This window comes from Genypterus blacodes, unplaced genomic scaffold, assembly GCF_046128005.1.
Source record: "Genypterus blacodes isolate CSIRO-AG114 ecotype Tasmania unplaced genomic scaffold, CSIRO-AGI_Gbla_v1 ptg000039l_1, whole genome shotgun sequence".
Classification (NCBI taxonomy): domain Eukaryota; kingdom Metazoa; phylum Chordata; class Actinopteri; order Ophidiiformes; family Ophidiidae; genus Genypterus; species Genypterus blacodes.
Window position 1 is genome coordinate 1,081,796 of NW_027466852.1, and position 24,464 is coordinate 1,106,259.

A 24,464-nucleotide genomic window follows, 5' to 3' on the forward strand; every position below is an offset into this window, starting at 1 on the left:
TTAAAGAGAACGATGTTGTGAGATTTGCCTTTTCTCGCGAGTGCTTGTGACTTTCTTTACCGCCCTCTGCTGATGCAAGGGTGTATTACACAGCATATCTTATTCAACAGCTGAGCCGCACCACAATACATACACTACAATATTACAATAGTACTTTATTTAAGAACAAAGTTATCTTAAAACACATCAAAGATAAAGTAGATTAAAAGACATATGACATATCATTTGATCGAATATGGTAGAATGAGGCCAGGACTCTGCATTGGACATCAGGCTGTGCCATCATGACACTACTGACCCAATTACTAGGAAATACCACTTCCTGCCCTGTTCAAGTCTTCCCAAGTGCAGAGCAAACGCATCACAGCTCTGCATTACAATGAGATGGCCCAACAGTATGTTCTGACATCCCATAATCCTCCCCACTCATTTCTGCTGCCCTGTTATCTTCCATACCTTGCGTGCTAATTAGAAATGATGCTACCTATGTCAGTTTGCACAACCTGCACAACCAGCTGTGATTCCCTGAAGCTAACCTGACTGAAAAGGAAAATTCACATATTGAAACAAAGAACATGCAAATTACAACCCAAGGCAATCATGGACATGGAGTAAAAACCCTGCCACCTCCTCTGTTGAACAGCAGTTAAAAAGAAAAGAAAAGAGCAATAGAGGATAATATCAGGGCAGCTAGAAAAACAGAGATATTTTAGATATGAAATTGGTTTAAGTTACTATGCCTTCAGATTAAAGTGACATTGGTATCATGATGGCAGAGTCAGAACATCCCACATCCTGATGTTTGAACAGGAATAACCAGTAACTAGGTGTGTAAGCATATCAGGCAGGTATGTTTAGGGCTACTGTATCCACCCACACCAGTTTTATAACAAAAGGAAGATCTAGTTACAAACTGATTCCAGTTACAACATCATCCACATTGAAATAATTCATAAGGAGTAGACATGTATTTTGGGCAAGGAGATGTTACCCTGTATCATCAAATGCAGTAACAGTCATTATTGCAGTAACATCCGTTTTATATGAACAGACAACAACAAAGATACCCCAATATGTTTGTCAAGATTATTCTTTTTCTTATACTGTTGAAAATCACACATTGTACTTCAAATTAGAGTCTTGTTACCTTCAGATCTCTATTAGAAAAGTAAGGCGGCATGGCTCATGTTCATTTTAAAGGTCAATAAAGTTAATTCAAAGCCTTATTAAAGAAAGACGACCTCTCAGCTGCGATGAACAAGTCTTCCGATTCCAAACCATTACAGCAGAGACAAGGCCTGTATCTCATGGGTGAATCCTGGCTTCCATGACTCCCAAGGTCCCTGTGGGATTGATTACGCTAGTGGGAGGTCAATGTTAACACAGTGACGCGAGCTGCCTTTGTGGCAACAACACTCATGGTTACACACAGCCATCCTGCTTAGAACATATGAAGTCACTAGTTTTATTTGAAAAACAAGACATAAATATTTTCTATTGAGTAAAAGAGGCCTTACTTAGTACATATGAAACAACACTTATTGATTTGTAATGGGATCAACATGTGCTGCAGGAATAGACACAAATTAAATTTAAACATTTTCTGACATCTACTGGGTTATATAAACTTGTCACAGCGTTTTCATCTATGTGTTTTGAAAAGGCGAGCAGAGCTGTCTCTTTGCTTTTTATGTTTGATTTCCATTGCCTCGAGATGCACACATAAATGAAGTTCACCTCAGGTTCAGTGATGTAGTTATCAGTAAAAGTTTGAATGAACTTCACCGTCCAGCACCATAACCACTGCAAACCTAACAACAATCAGTCCAAAAACAGGTCTACGGTGATTGCAATGCAGAAAGGCAAAGACAACAAGTCAGTTCTAAATATATATATGAAAACTTTGGTGTGGCCAAATCCAGTTTGTGCTGTTATTGTTTCCTTGAGACGCAATCCAAGAATATTGTGAGGATCAACTGACACTGACACATAAGGTCGTGAATGAGAGCTGCCAGGAATGTGTCACGTTGGAAGGCGATTATGTTAAAGAAGTAACATCACCTCTGAGTTAGATTATTCAGAATTTAATATGTAACCATCATATAGGAACTTTACCATGCAGTGTGACCTATTTATCGTTTGTGTGAGATTAAAGTCTACTTTTCATGATGATATGATGATTAGGAAATTCACAAAGAGTACATAGATAAAAGACAAAAAAAAACGCTATCTTTCATTTGCATCACATTTGCAAACACATCAGTTAACAGAAAATGAACCTGAAATTCAACGTGATTGCATGTTGTCATTCCAAACACAGTCAACACATGGATTGAAATCTATAGGAGGATAAGAGAACCACAGAGGGTCATTGTCCTCTTTAACTGAATGTGAGCTGGTTTATTCTCCTTTTTTTACCCCAGTCACCTTTCAAACGCATAGCACAGTAATCGGATATATACTAAGAACCCTCGTTGTCTCTTTTTTATTGTACACAGCGACACCTGTGAGCACACCTGAGCCACTGAGCTCCACAGCCTCCAGCTCGCTACTGCGCATGCGCCGCTCACACAGGGGCTGTACTGTCATGGCGGTGACAGGCTGGAAGCTACAGGGTTGAATCAGGAAGAGAATGCGGCGCAGCAGGGTCAACGTTCACATTTAAACAAGTCTTTGGAGTTTCCCGCGGGTGGACGGAGCGGATACCCGTCAGCTATCGTCTCCCACAGGAGCTATTCACCGACTTGCCCCCTCTCCAGTTTGTGAGTTTTTGCCTCTGGAAGCGCTACCTGTCAAGTGTGTGTGGAGTCGGTGACAATAGCAACTTCCCGGTGCTGAACGTTCCTGCCGGGAATATGAAAGTCACCGTTCGGCGTTTGACAGAGAAGAGGAGACAGAGGTGAAGGGCGAGCTCCGCTTCACCTGCTTCCCCCACTGTTACCTGCGACACGCTTCCCCCCTCCCGGCTTTGGACGGCGTTCATCCAGCCGTCTCCGTATCAAGTTACCGGGAGAGAGGAGTATAGTTCAGTGTGGAGCCGCGGTGACAACTCCAGGCGACACATTCTCCTTTGTGGAACACTTTCCAGCGCTTACTAACTACTTTGGATGGGGAGGGAAACGTTTCGCTCGCTGGGCTGTAAACTGTCAACAACTCATCTGAAGGGGAGATAGATTCCCGTGCTCGTCCTCCGACATCTCTTGCACGGTCGTCCATTACGGGTGAACAGGTGCTTTACCTGTGAACGCCACCTGTCCCGTTGTAGCAAATGGCTAGCGAGGAGACTCCAGGAGCTGCGCAGCCAGCTGATGGAAGGGACGGAGGGAGATCGGGCGCCATGTCGCTTAACCCCGGAGTCCCTATCAGAGGGATCAGGATGAAATTCGCCGTGCTCGGGGGTCTGCTGGAAGTTGGGGAAGTTTCCAACCGTGACATAGTGGAGACGGTCTTCAACCTGGTAAGCTGATTATGAGGGCTCAGAATAGGCCTTGGGCACCGTTGTCTCTCTTACATGTCATGCTTCCAACTGCCATCTAAATGTTTGCTAAGGCTGACATCATTCCTTGTTTGCACACAAAAGTCTTTGGTGATCTTGCCACTGAATGAGATGGAATACTAGAGTGACGTTAATAGTTGAGCTGCCTACACTGGAAACTGTGTCACGGGTCACAAGCTGAATGATTTTCCTCTGGTTGCCCTTATTTAGGGTTTTAGTTACACATTATGTGATGCCAGTGCCAGATTTGCCATAATTCTCATGCAGCTTTCTTATAATTCTTATACTGTTCTAATAGTGTGTGTGTGTGTGTGTAAAATAATCAGTTTTGTTAATCATTTATAGAATTGATGGACAATTATCAGAATCCAGAGTTACCATGGCATAGATGTTGTCAGACTAAACCAGTCAATGTGCTGTTGGTGACATATCTAGGTCAGTCATATGCCCTGACTTACTACTGATCATCTATAGAAACCTTCTGCAGCATGCTGTAGGTCTTTTGAGTTGTAGAATGACTTTGCTGCACCTGTGTGAAGAAATGAAACCACACAAGGAAGTATACCGGAAAGAGAAGCGTGCTCAACTAGATTTTAGGTGGTAAGGGTGCAGGAAAAAGAGAGGGAGGAGAATCGAAGGTGAAACCTGCAAAACTGCTTTGTCACTGCAGTGACACAATGGAGTCCTTTTTGAATGAGAGGCTCATCCTCCAATTTCCAGCCACACAGTTTGCTCCAGCAACCCCCACAGTGGAGGCCAATGAGCTGTAGTAGAGACACTTCACATGAGAGTGAGTCCTTAGCACTGCTGAACAGCTATTCTGTCAGCCTGCCAAGCTGCCACTCTGCATGGCACAAGAAATCAAAATTCAGGTTCAAAGTTGATCGTTTATTGGTGCTAGTCTTCCATAAATGCTTTCAAACATTAAGCTTGGTCAATATTTAGTAGTTGCTGTTGAAGATCAACTTTTCACTCAAAATTGTATAAATAGCCAATATAAATATCCGTTGGTATAGATAGAATGCCTTTCACTTATTTTGGTTCTTATATGTCAGTGATTAAAAATGCAATAGGGATTCTAAAATTGTCTAGGATTCAATTTTTGTGTTAAGTTATTATTGCGTATTATTAATGAGATACAGAGAAACTGTGACTGCCTGTAGTGGCTGCACATTTCAGAGACACCTCATGATGTGCAATGAAGTGTTAAAGGTTAGTTTTGTTTTCAGGTGCATAGTCTGATTTGGAAAAAGCAGTCCACATGTTTTGCTTTAATTAGGGAAAATTATTATTGCATCTGACTGAGATGTCCATTAGTACCGAACTGCTCGTGTTCCTGCTGGGCGATAATCTAATTTACTACAGTCCAGGGACGACTCATTAGAATTGTCTGATTTTCAGCTTGATTACTTAATGAAATAATAACTTTCATTTGACCAATGTACAGTAAATGTAATGCAAATATCTGTTTAAAGCCCTCCAGAAGCCCACAACATGTATTGCAATTTCTGTTGTACTGACCTTCACTGAAGCAGAGAATCCACCAGGACTCAGTAAAACATTGACTCATCTATGGGCTTCTTTATTAAAGAGCTGTTCTGAGCCAGGCTTGTTTCTCCTGTGTTAGTTGACACAGGAGATGGGCGAGGTAGTTGTTTGGAATGTAACTTTAGTTTAATCTTAAGGCAAGGTCAGGCTGTCAGGCTGTCAGGCTGCCATCCTTCTGGACACCAGTAGAACATACATGTATGTGTGTACATGATTGTCTCCAGTCCAATCTTGCTTTCACCTTCCTTTTTTACATGTTAGATTTCTGAATTATTTTATGGTACTCTGTGGAGAGAGCCAGATAATGAATGAAGTGATCACCATTTGAAATCACAGTGATATATGTTTTATGTAAGGCTTTATAGAAACATAATGTCCATTTTTGGAAGAATTCACAAATCCCTCCCTTTCCCCCAAAAAACATTGATTGTACCCTAAATGCTGCGATTTACAAATCAATCTGAAGATTACACAGAGCCCCTGAGCATCTCACCTAATCTGTCAAAGCCTTCAAACACTAGGCAAAAGCTGCCAGTTTGAATGTAATTATTGAATCTATATTAGGCTGTAGCTATGGCTTGAAATTCCTATTACGTTTCAGGTCTGATGAATATTTGATGTTTTGTGCCTGTATTTAGTTTCCATTTTAGGGGGCAGTTGCTTCAAAAGTGACACCTTGGTTTGTCATGAATTTCAGGTTTTCTTCCTTTTTTGTGTCAAAAAGAAGAATCAGTTGTGTCAGTTATGCTGTATTTTTATTAGGTTTGTTTTTTACGGTGTTCTTTTTATACTCTCGGTTACTGGATGAACATGTAAAGCATCTGTTTGATGCTGTGTTGTTGCCCACTTTGTAATCTTTTGGACTGATGTTGACGCCAAACATCCTCTTTTCAGATGGGCTGTCATGAAAGAAAATTTATTTTCCCCAAATTCTTGTGTGTTTCTTTAAATAGTCTTCTTAGGTTCATTTCCTGCTCTCCTCTGCAAGGATGAATCATGCAAAGTAGCTGTGCTCACTTTCTGAAATTGTCTAGACTAGACTTGAGTAGCTATGTTTTTGGTATCAGAACTGTACTGCTTTTCCAAAAGCACAACAACAATCATCGTTTTTATGGATGTAAAACATACTTAAGTCAGTTCAGAGTTGTGTTTGGATGTTGCCTGTCAAAACAACAATCATAGCATTGATAATGAAATTACAATCCCAGAGAATTGAAATAGAATAGTAGCTATGTGCTGACAGTGCTGCAGACTAACTCACAGTCCATCCCTTAGTTTCACACATAGTGTAGCGCCTGGAGGCTGACAGCTTTCCTCTTCCTCTCTCCAGGTACGTTTTGTCATCTCAGCTGGAAACAAAGAGCTCTCTAATCTTACATGTGAATAAAATCTAATCCTGATTCCTTTTTTTGAATTATTATCTCACACTAGCCCAACTTAATCTCCACCTGTTTTTCTTCTTTTTTCAGTGCTGCTGAATGTGATTTGAGGCACTTTCAAGACAGGACCATTATTTAAACAAGCACGACCTCACTGTGTTCATGGTCTTATGTTTGATCCTGTTTTATTATCAGACATGTCCATAAATGATGGCCTTATTCCAGGCCATCATTTATCTCCTTGCCCTTTTTTAGATGGCCAGGTCTGTCATTTGTGATGTATATTATCAGAACCAGCAGCTTACAGTGACACGTCTTAACCTCTGCTATGTGCAAAGGGCTGATATTTAGGCAACTCATCTTTCATATTAAGTGCATAAGTGTAGCAATTACCTTTGCTTGTCACGATCTTGGGGATACAGGGAATACAACTGACTAACTCCACTTAGGTCTACTTATCACTCAACTTTCATTAGTTGTATTCAAACACTCGTAGAACGTAGACGACTCATTTCTTCACTGGAAAGCACACCAGGTGAGGAAATGTGTCCACAGTCACAGTGGATCATCTAAATTGAGCAAATGAACTTACAGTGACATACTCTAGGTCTGTTACTTTGCATATGCCAAAGTTGATTTACGCCAGATTCTGATGCTGGTGTCCAAAAAAAAGCCTTCACCAGAGTGTAATGGAAGTGCAGTGGTTGGGTGTGATGGTCGTCTAGGGAATGAAAGGTTTCTTTTCCCTCGTAGACAGCCTGTCCAAGTATTGATCCCCTAACTGAGGTCATTGTAAAGCGCTTTGGAGAAAAGCACTATAGAAGCGCATTTACTATAATCAGTAGTTTTAACATGCGTGTAAACATGCCAAATGAGCACGCATCCAATGATTATGATCTGGATGCCTAGTTGCTGTTCACCTATATAGTGCCTCATTATTTAGCCCTGCAGCAGATCAGATAATGCACCACCATGCCTCATCACCCACTGTGTGCTGACAAACAGGCAGATGGCCTCAGGATTCAGAATCGTTAACATCTCGGTTTGAAAGAAGTGTATGTCAGCTAAGGGCAGAAAGTCTGAAATGTCTTAGTCAACAAAACAATTCTGAGCTTAGAGAAAGCTCGGAAAACTAGAGAAAGACACCGGGGAACTTTAACTCGCAGTACATTTAAATGCATCTTAAAACTTTGATATGCGTAACAGACCTAGATTCCCGCTAATGCTATTACTTCCTGCTCATGGACACATCTCCCATTTATGCCTGAATCTCAGTATAGCACAATAATTGTGCTATTATTAGCGCAAGTCGGTGATTACTAGTATTGGGTCCTTGATTTTGGCATCAACACTATAGTAAACACATCACATGGTTTTCTTCGGCCTTAGAAATTTGTTCCGTTGGACAGTTTAGTGCTTATGTAGCTCAAGAAGCCATTGTCTTTTCTTGAATAAAGCATGTGAAGCACTCTGTTGTGGTGCAGGCTAATGGATGTCACACAGCTGACAGATGACCACAAGTCTGGCACTCCCTTTTATTGGTCATTTTTACATTTGAAAAATTTAAAGCTGTATATACGTATCTGGTGAGTAGTAGTGCTCCATCAGTAGCAATCGGCAAACTTTAAGCAAAAGAAAATAAGCTTGGCTGCATTTGTCGATTGCAATACTGGCTGTTTTTAGAAAACAAGGCCATTATGCAGTCTACTTGTTGGCCTACATGTCTCAGCCCATTGTTTCTTGTGTAAACAGTACTCGCTCACAACAAGGTCATGGTAGTATGGTGGTGGTGATGTTGGTGAAAGGAAATGTTGGTAGAGACGTTCAAACAGCCTTATGATACAAATCTCACTTTTTATTTGGACTTCTGCAACTTCTACTTTTAGTATTCAAAGGTTTCCCCCGGAGAGAGTTCAGTTAGAATGGTGAGAGATTAAACACTCATCTTGAAAGTTAGTTACTGGATATACTTAACTGCAGTCTGGGCAAAAGTATCGGCGTTAGAGCGGAGTTTTTCATGTGGTGGCTGCTGCTTGCGAGCTAAGCTTCTGACTGTGTGCAGAAATCTTTCTCACACACACACACACACACACACACACACTTATCGTTTCGTTTTTTGTGGCTGCTTGTCAGAATGAATCCTGTATCTTGTCGGTCATTCATATTCTACAGCTAGAGTGTATAACTTGACCTTTGATCCTAGGTAAGAAGGTTAATGTCAGTATTGCAATTTAGACTGGTGGCAATCGTGACGAAATGCAAAAGTGCTCTCTTTAATTCCTAATGGCTAATGCACAAAGGTCTCACACACACTTTTACTATCACAATACTGATGGGTTGGCATAGTGGTTTTTAATTGACTTTTGAACACTATAGCACAATTTGCAGAGCTTTGGTCTAAATGGGAACCAATAATACACTGTCCCATGATTCTCTCCTCTCAGTAGGGCCTTTAATGTTATGTTAAGATTGTTTGCCTGCCAGCCAAGTTTCAGCATTGGATGCTGACAGAGCTGTGAATATTAAAACACAATCTGCAAAGCCTCTCCTTGGCAAAGGAACTCTTACAACAAAACCTTTTTGAGGTTACCTAACACGTCCCTTTGATTCCTTTAGGTAAATTACATGAAATTGTTGTATTGATATCACTTAAGCGTCTCGCAGCCTTAATGCATCATGGTTCAATGCCAGCAAACTGTATTTCTAGTGTTCTCTGGCGCGGTCACCTTCTCATATGCAATGATTATGCACTGTATTTTAGACAGATAAAATTAGGAATGTGCAGATGCAAGAGTCACTTTTGATCATACTACAGTATGTCCCAAAGAAAATACACCTCATATAGAAGCTTCTTGTTATGGCAAAATGGCTTTCTATGTAAGGCCGCATTAAATTGGTCCGTCTTTGTGTGCACAGTGTTCACCAGAAGCCAGTGGAGTCATTTCTTACTGTCCCTAATTTGTGTTTGCGTTGAGCTTGAGCGTTGTTATGTTTGCTGACATTTCACCACTTTAAGATGATGCAACTTTGCCGTTCAGTCAATCCCCAATGCCTGTAAAAAGTCTGGGTGTAAAATATTTAAGGCGATGCTTGTTTTTACTGTTAAATTGTTGTGATTCCAAACTGCCAACAGTAGATTTCATAGAGACATGGTGAAGCTCGACCACAGCCTAATATCTTGGCTCTGCTATGCTCAGTAAAGTTGATGATTTGATTTATAAATGGTAATGATGATATCGCGATGATATCCAATCACGTCTCAGCTCAGACAAACCAAGCTTTGTCTGCCGAGACTCGGCGAATGTCGAATGTTGACACAATGGTGCCCATTTAGGATTTTTCCCCCCCTTCCTGCTTGTTGAGCCAATGCTGGAGGTGTAGAGTATTTGCTGCATATTTCTCTGTATTAATCATGAGTGTGTCTCAGTGATACTAACCTTCTTCAATGGACATCGTTGAAAAAGGGTAGTCTGCAGTGCTTATGTGCGTATGTGAGGCCATGCACGTACAGGTAGCTTACTCCAATCATAAGCCAGTGGGACATTTACATGATAGAGCAAATAGATGTACAGTTACATAATCTATGTTGGTTACAGAGTAATCTTATGTCGACTTAATTTTTTTTTCTCCATTTTTTAGATTTGTATTTAAAAAAAAATCTTATTTATCTTTTTTAATTTTTTTTATTACTATTATGACATTTACATATTTGTTTTAAATTGCGTGTAAAAAAAAGTATATACTTTTGATATGCAAGAAAATGCAATATGTGCTATTAGTGTGTGGCTGTGAATGACAAAGACAGAACTGGGTCTATTGATTGATGGCTTGGGTACTTCCTCTACCCTTGGCCTGCTTTCTCTCTTGGCAGCTCATCTGTTGCCAATGTCTACTTGACCTTAAGGGAAAAGGAGATGCACAGAAGTGACAAAAATGCCACACAATCTAACAGAATATAGAAATATATGCATTTGTCCAAGTACTGTCCCAGCAGCTTTGACTGGATTTCTGACCAGTCGATTTCATGTTATTTATTAAATAAATAAAGGCAGAGAGATGTTCCCTCTCTGGTGCCAGGGAATCCTAACACTCGCACACCAAAAATCAATGTTCTTGGTCTGTTTGCGGTTGAACTCTTCATTTCGTTGCAAGTTGAGAACACATTCTTACGATGGTACGGACCAAAGTGATACCAGGACCAGTTAAAGGAATCACACAATGCATTGCATTATCATCCCGCTCCGATGAGCTGCATGTGCACTTGGAATGAGGAAGAAGTAAAGTGGCTACTAGAAATATGGGCTGATGACGACATTATGACCGATTGGAATTAATGCGAGGGAGGCAGTAGTCGAGTGGGTAGAGCTTCCGCTGAAGAACCGGAGGGTTGCCGGTTCGAGTCCCTGTCGAGGTGCCCCTGAGCAAGGCACCGAACCCTCAATTGCTCCCCCCTCTGCGAAGGGTGGTAATATAATGTAATGTAAGTCGCTTTGGATAAAAGCGTCTGCCAAATGATCGTAATGTAATGTAATGCAAGAAAACCTAGACACACTTAAAATGTTAAGTCAAAGAAGGAGTTTGAAAGGATTACAGAGAACTGTGGAAAAAATGCAGCATTTACGTTAAAAGCTTAGATAAAGACAAATTCCCATATTATGACAGACATTGGCATTCTTACAGACATTGTATCATGCATGTTGTAACTCACCACATACCCACTGACCTTGAGGAAACATTTGAGAAATGAATGACTGAACAAATGAATGAGAGACCAATCAGCAAACACCCACGTGTCACAGTTGTGTCAGGCGCGTCACAGTTTGGTGCACTTCCTGTATTGCAATGAGAAACCAACCGATGCAAATGATCCAATGGATCAAAAGGTCAATCTCTAGTGCACACTGGAGGTGTAACACTTTTTGTGTTTATCTGGATATGATTCTTATGAATGTGATGGATGGAAATGATGGAATGAGGTTGTTGTTCGCAGTTTACAAACGGAGTGCGTTGTGATGAACTGAAAATGATGTTCTCATCAGAGCACGTGCTTGCCAACACAGGGCCTGTAGGCAAAAGGCAGTCTCTGTGTGTGACACGTGGGGGAAGGGCTGTTTGTTGAAGCTGCCTCAGTCTTGAAACCACAAATTTCTCTTGACCATTTGCATTTCACAGTTTGATCTTACAACATTTAACATAATGTATTCAGGTTCCCTTTCCCACACTCACACAGAAAGCTGGGGGAATGTGAAAGCAACAGATTTATGTTAAGCACTTTTCAAAACAATTTGTGTTGCTGTTCATACTTGACTTGATCAATTCATCATTAATAGAGAATTATAATGTTTCAGTATAACTCTGTATGTTAGCAAAGTAGCGTTGCATCAATGGATGTTTTTCAAAATTAGATTTTTTGTGGCAATATTTTGTGGTGATTGTTTTTTTGGCCTATGAGGAGTAGATAGACTTGGCAGCCATTCGCTCTGGTTCAAATCGGTGTAGTCTGAATATTAATTGTTTAATTTGCAGTGCCTTCAAATGTGCTGGAGCTACGTAATTGGTGGAATATAGTGAAAGTGATTACTTCCTCCAGCCTCACATTTTGAGGAACTGATTTTTCTTGTAATTCAGTTCTGTGGAAATGACACCTGTGTCTTATATTGGCTCTGAATTTCTTGTTTCACTTCTCAAAATATTTTCCCATTGTGGGCTCTTTCACCTCAAGTGCTATCTTTGATTCATTGTGAGGTCACTCACTGGCCTATTTTGATGTGGACATGTGGGTATGAGAATCTACAGAAAGGAGCTGTTGCAGCATCTTAGTTGACTGTCGTTTGTTGACTGGAATTTAAGGAAACCGACAGGAAGCAGCAGTGACTGAAATTTCAGGAAGCTGGCTGTAGCAAGGGTGTTAGGATACATCAGAGTGACAGTTTCCTGATTCCTGCTTTATTTTCAAGATCACTCGGAGAGGGAGTTGTTGGGCTTGCATGGCTCCATCTCATTACATGAATGCATTCACTAATGAGTTGGAAGGTCTCCTACAACTTGACTTGTTTGTCAGAAATTTTGGATAAATGTCAAAACAAATAACGTGCTGTGTATTGAGCTTTGTTCACATATTGAGTGGGCATATTATGACTTAAGTGACAGTAAGAATATCCTTTAAGAACGTCTGCAGACTGTTTATACTGTAAATATTCTACAACATCCAATACACATTCTACTACTGTAACTACTATTATTTACTTATGTTAATTCAAAATCTAATCCCACTTTGGCAATGGCCATAGAGAGGCCCTTCCCTGGTGGAGGGAAGCTGCAGTGCTGAGTGGGTGAGCTTAAGATCACTATCCCTGGAGGTGTTGAGTGTTTTGCTCACAGACGGCTGAAACTGGGCTTCCCAACAATTACGCCTCCCCCAGCTTATTTGCATACCAACTATCCACAGCCTAAAGGTTACCAAGTCTGACAATGCAGTGGTTTAGGTGTGAACATCTATACATATCTAAAGACACCGCTATTAATTCAAGTGTGTGTCAGCAACACCCGTAGCATTGTGAAGGATTTAGTTATGCAGCAAAGCACACACGCACAATTGTAATTGGCTGACATCGCTGAATGAAAGTGCAGAGAAGATTTCAATATGAATCAAGTAAGGTCTTCATCTAAACATGACACAGAAAATGATTGATGGAGCTAATATGTGTGCTCTCTTTCTGGTGAACTGGCTTAAGTTGCAGTGTGTATGCTATTGTCAACAAAAGGAAAAGGCTTGTCAGGAAACGGTTCTCATTAGACATCAGTGTGTGCTTCAGAGTGTGTGCTTCAGGGCAATCTCTCAGTTCACCAGGAAATCTCTCAGCGAGTAGAGAAGCCTGCTGCTAGAATAAGATGTTGAATAAACAATACTAGAATATGATTATATACTGTATGGACTTATTCGACTTCTGTCTGTTATAAGATATCCAATAAAAACACAATTCCCTCTTAACCTTCTGTGTTGGTGACTGAAAGAAAATGGACACGGAGAGGGGGGATACGATCAGAAGATAAACAATGAATTTCATCACAGTGTCTATAATTGCATTTTGCATGGCAGTAGCAGCAAGGAAAGAGGTCGGTTACGGTGCTGAGCAACATGTTAAAAATAGCAGTTGAATCAGGGAGGTGAAGTATGCAAGAGATAAACATTTGTGAGGAATTCCAGCCTTGTTGCACAATTTAATGAGGTTAGAATATGCTACACAGACCAGACTGTCAATCACATCAATTTTAATATGCCGTAACCTCCCGATGACCCATGCAGTGTTTATTTTATGCTCAACCTGCCATTCAGAACATAATGAGTGTCCGTGTCCAGTGTTTGAGAGAAGTTGAGCAAATCAGGAAGGTCAGGGTGAACGTGAACCTCCTTATTGTCTGAGCAGCAACATGCTGATCTTAGAAATATGCCGTGCTGCAAGTTCATATAGTGGTTAAGAGGCGAATTCAAAGTGAAAGTTTGGCGCAGACTGACTGGTGGACCATGGACGCTTATCGTCACTCAGGAAATGGTGGTATGATTTGTAGTGGTTGTTAAATGCAACAGAGGTTTACAGTGTAACAGGCTGTGTGTGTCGACTGCTGCTCTCTGCCCTCTGTGTTCTCATGCAAATGGTGCAACAACATTTGTTGATAAGATTCTTGCTTGCAGTCATTGTCACCTTTAATTTGGCGAAAAGATGACTGCAAGCCGTTGTTGCATGGTAGGTTGCCCTTATGAGGATATTTTTAGAAATTATTAGACTATTAGGCCTCCAGCACTTCCCTTTGTTGCTCATATTTGTGTTTCGGCACTGAGAGGCAATTACACAAGCCTACACAGCAATGTTGGATGATCAGTTTTCCGTTTTCCATTGATTTATTTAACAGTGTTGATTTAAAAAAAGTAAAATAAAGACTTTCTGACTAGCAACGGAATTTTCAGGCTGATACTGGTGATGATTGATATGTGTGTTTAATAGAAAAAAACACTTCTGCTTGGCAGCCAGCATCTGTTTACACAAAACCAACATTTTTGTTAAGGAATGTGTTGACATCATTATGGCAACCCGGAGCAGAATATTCTACTGTACAATTAAACCTTTCTGGAAAATAAAGATTAAGAACTACGAGCACTATACATATGAACATAAATAAAAACACAGATACAAATATATACATATGAAAATTAAATGTAATCTGAGGAAGACTAAATGTACAGTATGAAAATATATATGTGGTGCAATTTGTCTTTGCACACCTTCCAACAAAATTGCTGATAGGCCACTGTAAATCTGTTGGTATTGGCTCATTATATCGCCCTACTGACATGAGTGTTGCTCTTTTTGTTAATGTGTTACACTCGGCGCATTAACTAATGCATCCATTATGTAGGACATTTTAGGGATGTATTTGCAAGTCGTTTGTCGTTTGATGTTGAAAACCCTCATTTTTTTAATCTACAGAGAATCGCGTCACACATCTTTTGCATCAGAGGCTCATTTGCCCATATCACCTGCACTGGAGGGATTTGAGGATTATTTGGTTGACATCACTATCTGCTGGAAACATTTCAACATTTCTCTAAATGTGAGCTTTGAGCAGTCGTGAAGAGCACAGGATTAAGAGCTGCTGTCAGATCAAGCATCATGTTTGGCTCACTGTGATGGATTTATTTGTTTGGGGAGAGCAGGGAGCAAGCATAGGAGAATAAGATAAAAAAAACCCTTGCTAAAACAGATCCAGAGAAAAAGTAGGACAGTGATGTGTTGAAAGTGTGGTCACTATTCAGCCCGTTTGGGTAGTAATTCTGTGGCTAGAAATATCTCGAAACTACAGCTAATCTGTCAATCTCCGTCAACTCGCAGCCAACTGGCACTCATAATACCCTGGCAGAGGCCAAATTGAACTATTCCAAAGAAATGCCATCACGTAGGTATAACTATAACAAATGCCTACGACTAAAGTCGCAGTGAAATTAAATTGGTTATAGAACAAAGCAATTAGAGCCTCCCCTCGAGCTGTCACCACACTGACGGATGATGTAAACTGATAGATGGATGTTGATTGTTCAGAGCTATTTAAAGCCTAACTGGTGTGATTCAGCGTGCAGGACATGAGACACGTTTGACACGGGTACAGATTTGTCAGGGGCATTCTACCATGGTCCAGTTGTGCATTTGCCTCATGCAGACAAATGACTTCAAATTCAAAGCGTAGCATCCATTGAATTAATTGCAGTTTCATTAGGGAGAGAAATGAAAGAAAGGCATTAACAATACATACACACATACACAATGGATACAGGGGCTCATCACTGTGCCGCTGTGGCAGTTTGCACACCCCCAGCGCAGTAGCCGCATCATTTGTTGCTTGCTCTGATCTGTTCTCAGTCCGACACTTGTCCGACTACATTAGTTTATAGCTTTACTGCAACAACCTGTGATCTCTTTGCTGGATAAGAAAAATCCTTATAATCTTCAGTGTAGGGTGATACGTTGTAGTCTTTCCATACATATTAACTGTTAGGATGATGTCACTTTGGAATCATTCATTTGTTAAGTTTTGCTTCAGAATCCATTCCTTGGAGATAACATTCTTGACAATTCTTGACATTTTTGATAATCAGGATTCTGAGCATATGGTTACGGAAAAATGCTTCTTCCAAATATCTGTTGACGTGTTCAGAGACCGATAACACAAGTGGTCTTGTTGACATTGGATTTCAAATCTGTGTCCCAGAAATCCCATTTCCATCATTTCTCCTGGATTACTGCAGAAGCTCAGGCAATAGTTCTGGTTTTGGCTCAGCAGCTGGTCCTGCCACCCTCCTTACATGTTGTTCTCCATGGGGACTACAGAGGCTTGTTTGTGCTATGTTTTGGCCCCAGTGGCTGCCTGGCTACTCAGCCATGATTAATTCAAACAGGCCTCATGGGAGAACACCTCGGCTAGGTTACCTAGCCTGGGATCTGGTGTCTAGCAGCCATAACGACGCTGGCTTTATGGCGGCTTAAGGAGCTCACCTTTGCTGGGGCTGGGGCTGGGACTGGCAGCCATGCTCCTGTTCCTAGAATAGAACAGCGTGAAAGTAAATGTTGGAACAATTTGAGAAATTGAAACATCGTAAACCCTGTTTGTTATGTTTCAACAATCAGTAAATGATGTTATGCAATCAATGTCGATTAATGGCTGTATAATTCTTTATGTTTATGTAAAGGTTCGTACATTGTAGATGGAGCTGGGAACTCGAGGTAGATCATGTTTGCAAAGGATGTGAAATATAGATATCACTTCCTCCTTGTTCCAGTTTTTGGCATCAGTGGGAAAAGGTCAGGACATTTCCTTCTGGTATGCCTGCCAAATTAGATAGCAGAAAAAAAGGAGTGTTCATTTTTGTGACCTTTGACTTTTCTATCATCACACTAACTGGGGAAAACCTAAAAAGAGAACGTGAACTAACTCAAAGCACTTTGCCTTGGTGTATTTCTGCAGGCTTTCTTGCAGTGATGCTGGTGATGTGATTTGCATTACCTATTAACATGATGAAATGTCATTGTTTCTATGAGTTGTTTCTTTATGTTGTGCTGGTTAGTAAAGGTGACGACCAGTACATGAAATAATTTTTTGTGTGGTTAAGTGTAGATTTTCATGTTTGTAATGGACCACCAGTGTAAAGTCCATCTATTCCCTCCCGTAAAATACATCAGTGAAGTCACCAGTTACAGGGCCGTGCTTTGCTTCATGCATTTAACTTAACAGGTAAAACATTGACCTCAGTAGCTGCAGTTTAGCTTGAGGCACGGAAAAAAGACATATCTTTAGTCATTTTTATCCCCAAGTCACCAGCACACACAATCACACACATTTGAAAGATATGATGGACTTTGTGAGTAAAGTCATTATTTGTAGTAATACCTCCTCTCCTTCATGCATAGCTTTTGCTGTCACAGGCCGTCATACTTTTTCACAGGGGTTGTTGGAATTTAGTTTCATTATTGATTAATTAATCCACAATTTCTGACTAAGTAATCATTAAGGCTATAAAATGTACATGAAAAAAACCTGTGCTTGCTTTGGATGTCAAAAATTTACATCCAAAGCAAGCACAAAGCTGATATTGGGACAGCAGACTTGTGAGTAGATTTAGGCTGTGAAGTTTGACTCTCTATGTACATACTTCATACAACACCATAACAAACTGTCAGAAACTGGACATATTTAGCGATCGGACGAGGGTGCACATTCATCTCAATCACCCCTCCAGCCTGTGCCATGCGTCAGTCAGTGCAGTGTAGCGGTCATGTCCCAGCTTTGTTCTTTGTCTCCTTGGTCAGCCAACTCTGATGGATGGGTGACTCACCTGCGGTGTCAGGCTCATACATCAACCGTTACTGTGGCAAAATGGAACCCAGCATCCATTAATGGCAGACGCGGCTGCAATCAGAGACGACTACTCCCGAGTTAATACGCACTTCTCTGCGGACGGCTCTGTGATTTATCACTGACGTCCTATGATACCAAAAGGGAAAGGAGAGAGATTGCATGTGGGGCATTAATTAGCATGTGTTATTATAAGTGTTCTCACTTCAAGGCCTGAAGCAGGCTTGTCATCTGGCCTAACGTGGAAAATTCAGGCAAAAGCATTCACTAACTGATATATCTGAAGGAGGTTTGGTATTTCTTTGACTGTCTACATTCTGTAACCTAACCTAGAGGTGCACTTACAGACTAAATGGTCTCTTTACAAGCATGATTTATGACTGTGACCATGTTTAACAGATCTTTTCCCTGCTGTTTTCAAGCTTTAGGTAGTTTCCATAGTTTTCACATTTTATTATCAGAATGCATGGGAAGGTTTCGAATGAACTTTCAGATTAAACAAAATGGATTTTACATGTTAGGTGATACTGAGCACAGTTGATTGATAGCGTCATTGTTTTAATGTTGATATTCCTTTTAAAAAAAAAAAACAAACCCTGTAGTAGTTGTATTGTGTCGTATGAGGATTAAAGGATCATTTGTGTCGTCTGTGTCTCTGTCACGGCAGCTTCATCTCCTGTCCTGTTTGGATGTTACAGCAGCAGCGTTACCCTAGTTTTTTTTTTCTACTCTCTCTCTCTCACACGCACACACACATGCACACACAACCACAGAGAGAGTTAATACACCCTCACTCATTTTAATGGGACAGTTTCCATCAAATAGTGTAGAGGATTTATGCCATGGACCCAATCATATTGTTTTCGCATCCATTCATTTTTGTTCCCCCCCAGGCCCACCTCCTCAATTCTAAACATCACATTGCAGCCTTCCTCGTGTTATTAATTTGACATCGCCATTGCTATTTTCCTTATCTTTTTCTATTAGGCAGAGTTCAGTAATAAAAATGTCATCACGACTATTAAGTGGTGACAAATTATGACATTTATGGCTCATACAATACATTTCCAGACACAAAGAGCATTACTCCTTTGCAATAAGACAAACATTCCCCCTTGCCCTCCACAGAGCAGAAGCTTTAGCTACCTACCTACCTCTGCTTGGCCTCTTTTTTTCTACATCACCCTAGATGAGATTTTTAGGATTGGTTGGTTTACATCTCTGCAATCTAATGGATTAGCCTGGATGGGGTGTAAGGAAAGTTAAAACTCTGCCAGGTTGTCAGTGTTGGCATGCCAGGGTCTCCTACAGATAACCTCTAAATGGGCATGGGAGTCAGACTCCTGTTGTTTCACTGACATGGTTGCCCTTCCCTATCTGTAAATGGTTTGATCCAGACCAACAATGGGTGAACAGTCAGTAACGGAGGCCGGTGTCTCCTCTGATTCTATATTCACCTGGTTAGCAGCTGCTCTAAAGTGTGATTAAACCTCAAATTACACCCAGATTAGGTGATACTGAACCCTTCGTTCTTTTGTCTTCCCTTGTTTTATTCTCCCCTACTGTCCTCCCCTCCCTGCATGCCCTCATCCACGTCTCTTTTGTCTTTCCCTTCCAGTTGGTCGGCGGCCAGTTTGACCTGGAGATGAACTTCATCATCCAGGAGACAGAGAGCATCGTGTGCATGGTGGAGCTGTTGGACAAGTGTGAGCCCACCTGCCAGGCAGAGGTCTGGAGCATCTTCACCGCCATCCTCAAGAAGAGTGTCCGCAACCTGCAGGCGTGCACCGATGTGGGCCTCATCCAACAGGTGCTCCAGCGGATCTCCACAACTGACAGCATGATTGCAGGTACTAATCGTTACACAGTGTAGAAATGTGATCTCTACTTTATTTCTTATGTGGTTGTAGGCCTCACCACTATCTTTCTTCTTCCAGCTTTGAGAATGAATCAAATATTACAATTCAAATGAAATCCTTCCACTCTCTTTACTTTGTGGTTCATTCTTGTGTTGTGGCTTAAGATGAGACAGTAAGATTATGCAGTAAACGAGAACACAATCATTGTGGCAGTCAAGCTTGAGTCTAGTCTGTTGCCCAGCTTCAAATTAGTTCAAATTAATCCTGCCGTGTTTGGCTCAGTGAACATTTGCAGAGTAGGAGAGCAAGGACCTAGAGGGAATGTTCAGTCAAAAGATTTAGACCAGCAGGAACTGGACGATAATACAAACATTGTGTGTGTGTACGTGTGTGTGCGTGTGTGTGACCCTGCTGCAGACCTGCTGGTGGACATGCTCGGCGTCCTTGCCAGCTACAGCATCACAGTGAAAGAGTTGAAGCTTTTCTTCAGCAAGGTGCAAGGGGAGAAAGGCCAGTGGGTAAGTGTCAAAGTCATATCATACTTCTTGGTTATCTATGACCTCCTCATATAGACAACAGAAAAACCAAAAATCTGGCTCTTGGATCAACAGCGGCACAAGATTACTTTCATTAAATTGTCCACCAGATTTCTCATACAGTTATAGAATCTGTGTGATGAAGACCTGTTTTCAGTTTTTGGAACGCTATGACCTCGAGAGTCTAAATCAAAAGCTGTAGTTGTAATCAAGATGGAAAAATGTTCCAGTTCCAGTCCTCTGATCAGACTCGCTGAGCTGTTGTGCTGAAAGATGCACGAGAGGTGTCTGGAAGATAAGTCGCTACATCCAAGCAAAAACCGGTGGCGCAGAGCAAGAGACTGATGAAGCGAGGGAAGGAGGAAGAGTAAGCCATTGATCAGTGAGAGTAATCAAGTTGTCAAGAAAATAGGGCGAGTTCCTTGAATGCTTCTAAAATTACTTTGTCACTCCTAGCAACTCCTGCCGCTGCGTCTCTCTTCATGCCATCTCGTGAAATATCTGTAGAGTGGGTTGATATGATGAGCAGAGAGAGGCTGATGATACGGCTGTTTACTGTAAACTACAACCTAACAACCTTGTTCAACAACCTAACAGCCCTTGCAATTTGAGGAATTTTCTTTTCTTTTATCACTGGCATTACTTAGATTTTAAGTTTAACAAGCTCTAATATGTGCATTACAGCATCAGTAAGAGGATTGCTGGGACATCGAGGCTTTTGTGTCCCTTTGTGGATGCACACGAGTGTATAGTTTACTTGCTTTTTGTGGATGCTTCATGTGTGTTTGTGTGTGTGTTTGTGTGTGTCTGTGTCCTCAGCCCCGTCACGCGGTGAAGCTTTTGTCGGTGCTGAAATACATGGCTCACAGGTCTGGTCCCGACTCCTTCTTCAGCTTTCCAGGGAAAAATGCAGCCGTGAGTACACAACACAAAGCTACACCTGCATACCACTGCATCACAGAATGAAGCAGACAAGGATATACATTCAACTCTGCATACCTACTAGCTGGACTACAACCATCCCTCCCTCCCCCAACCACCTTATACTTTAAGTCTTGAAAATCTGTGTTAGAAATTATAATTGGGATAAAAAATCCAACAGTTTATTTTAGTGCTACATTTACTTGGAACAAAACACAGACCAGATGTGGTCCAAAATGAAAACAGCTGTGCATTAAAATATATGCAAGGACTGTTTTTTTGGCTCCAGATTTTATGAAACACCATCAAATAAGGAAGGAGGAGAAAGGGAGGACTTCAGGTATTGAAGTGCGTACTCTCTAAGAGGCTTTCCTTATCTGCAGCCTCTCACTGACCCATGTGACGTTTCTATTAGATTGACACTTAAGTCCCTTAGGACTGTTAGGCTCTAATGTTCTAGACTCTAGTATTAAGATGCTCATGTAGAAAACTAGTGTATCAAAGGCAACATTCTCTTGGTTAAAAAGAACATTGTGCACATTTTTTACTAAATCCTTGATGAAACTCTAGTGTGCATCTGTGTATGCACACAATGAGCCGGTGCAAAGTTATGCATGTCTGACGTAGTTATGCACTTTGGGACTGTACCTTCTTTTTTAGGTTTGGAGCATTGAGAGTTTTTACTGAGCCTTGCCTGCTCATTTCAGTCAAAACTTCAGCCTCGAATGAGCTGTAGACGTCTCATTGTCTTGTCTGTGTGCAGATGCATAATGTATTTATGAAAATTCAACATGTCGTGTATTTACAGTTGTTTCAGGAAGGTGATTGACGGCTTTAATTAGATTAAACAAAAAATACATAACAGGATGCCTAAAATGCTTTGTGTCATCTGTAGTTTGCCCTGTGAGAAAGTATTGCACTATTTGTAAATCTCAGTTGTCACTTTTATGTTCAGTGATGTGTTTCTTAGGTCCTTCAGTTTTTGCACTCATTGCATTGTAACTTTGCATGGGCACTCTGCACGTCTGCACCTCATATGCAGTGTTGGTTTTTCCTCTTCCTGCCCCAGGGTATGCTGTGTCATGGTGTGGCATGGCTGTGTGATTGTTTACCAAGAGGCCACATTGAGGTTTTGAACCTGCAAAATGGCTAAGTGGGGGAAAACATGGCAATGCTAAATTTTGCATCCCGTTAGTAATTATTCCCCTCTGTGTCTTAACAATTGATATTCTGTGTGTGTGGATTTATCTGCATGTAGCAGTGAATCCCAAGTGGACTATTTTAACACAGAGCTGAATACTGTTTGATTTACATGCTCATCACATCAAGCATACATCTTGCAGGAAGTTGTGTACACAAAGTGCAAATCCACCACACAGTACTTTAGTCATCACCAAAGTCTGGCTCTGTACATGATGTGTGTGTATTTGTGAGCTCCTCCAAGTCTGATATGGTTAGTTGGTTCAAGTCATGTTAGTAGTTTGTCAGTACCCACATGCGTTTTACATCTGTTGCCTTGCTAATGAGATGAAAAGGGCTGCGAGCACAGATGTGGAAGAACACCATTTACATAATAGTTATTTTTGTCCACTAATGACATTCATTTTCCTGCTTTCAGACTGACCTAGCACACAGTTTTCATTCTAAAATGCATGGTTGCATCCTTGAATCTTCCTGGGGAGAAGTGATCACACAAACATTATGAGGTTTTGTTTTTTTCTGCTTCCCCCCACAACAGGCTATAGCACTGCCTCCCATAGCAAAATGGCCATATCAGAACGGATTTACATTCCACACCTGGCTCCGCATGGACCCTTTCAACAATATCAATGTAGACAAAGACAAGCCGTACCTGTACTGGTAAGTAACACAAGAGCCGCACTGTCTTTTACCAGTCAATATAACCTTGTTTAACAATGTCCTTGATTCAATAGAAGTGTGCCTGTAATGTAAACACTGAACGTCCAGCCTCACAGATGAAAACAGAATGTTTGCCTCGCCCTCTCCCTCTCCTTCTCCTTCTCCTTCTCATCATAGTCTCCCTGACGGGCAAGTAAATCAAGCCCCATCCTATATTCAGCCAATTATTAATTTCTCTTAGAAATCGTGTCAAACAGAGCCGTGTTTGGGCTTCTGTGAAAATAAACATCAAGCCAGGCAGCTAACAAGCTGAGGATCTGTAATAAAAGCTCCTCTTCAGCCTTGTGCCCTTTTAAAAATAGATTAATTCACTAAATCACTTGCAGGGGCCTCATCACACTGGGAGATGGAGACGGATGGGGGTTCAAGTTCAGAAATATTTGAATGGCATCTTTCTTCTTTTCCATCTCTTCTGAATGTGTTTACGTGATATATTAGCTGCTATAACCCAGTGGGTTTTTTATTTACCTATTGTTTGTTTGTTTGTTTGTAGTTTCCGCACCAATAAAGGCCTGGGTTACTCTGCACACTTTGTGGCCGGCTGCTTGATAGTGACCTCATTAAAATCCAAGGGGAAGGGATTCCAGCACTGTGTGAAGTACGACTTCAAACCACAAAAGGTACAAACAAGGCGACAACACCTACAGAAGGAGCCGAGTGGCGGCGTACTCATGCGAACTCAATAGAAAATGTGTTGTCAGACAAATCCTAGAATTGTAAATAGATGTTTTCATTCTTGATACCATATAGTAAAATGTATATATCAGTTCACACATAAGGCACAGAGACATACAGACAAAGTAAATTTGGACCTTCATGTATAGAACTGTCATATCCAACCTGACTCTGGGGACAAGCCAAGGCAGGCGAGGGAAGAAAAACAGAGATAGGAGAGACCGATGATCCAATATATTCAGTTCAAAGCCCCTTGCAGGCACACACCGAACACCATTACAGTCAGGAAGATCCATTGCCTATGGACAATTTCAAACTTCCTCTTTCATCCCCATGGGCATAAGTCATCACCTTTTCTCACCAGGCCTCAGGAGGACGCAGGGAACCAATTTCAGTAGATTCTTGCTCTATTTTTATTGCATGTTCTCATGTCTGGAGGTAACTACAATAACCTATTTCACTGGTTGCAAAGCTGATGAGGAAACTTGAAACTGAAGTAGGTGGGATCGTGGCTTGAGGGGAACTGGATCTTGATAAAGTGATAGAATGAGGCTAATTAGATACTCTGGGCGATTTTACTACAGGCTGACTTATTGATTAGTTGTGGTGTGTGCGAGGTAGTAATTTGGGTTCATAAAGACAACGTACCTCCACCCAAGCAACACTACTAAATTCTCATTATTGGTCTGAAATATTACAACCCCCCTCCCCCATGCCCAGCCACAGT

The 24,464-nt window shown here is 41.2% G+C and overlaps 1 protein-coding gene across 5 annotated transcripts in view; it reads left to right on the forward strand.

Moving 5' to 3' along the window:
• Positions 1-2,573: 2,573 nt before the first annotated feature.
• The window catches only part of lrba (LPS-responsive vesicle trafficking, beach and anchor containing), a 149,985-nt gene continuing 128,094 nt past the window's right edge, over positions 2,574-24,464 (forward strand). For all 5 annotated transcript variants that reach the window (XM_076147643.1, XM_076147645.1, XM_076147646.1 and 2 more), the window contains exons 1-6: positions 2,574-3,457; positions 19,445-19,676; positions 20,103-20,203; positions 21,041-21,136; positions 22,881-23,002; positions 23,556-23,682. In XM_076147643.1, the coding sequence (XP_076003758.1) occupies positions 3,269-3,457; positions 19,445-19,676; positions 20,103-20,203; positions 21,041-21,136; positions 22,881-23,002; positions 23,556-23,682 (867 nt within the window). In that variant the 5' untranslated portion in view covers positions 2,574-3,268. The remainder of the gene's footprint in view (positions 3,458-19,444; positions 19,677-20,102; positions 20,204-21,040; positions 21,137-22,880; positions 23,003-23,555; positions 23,683-24,464) is intronic.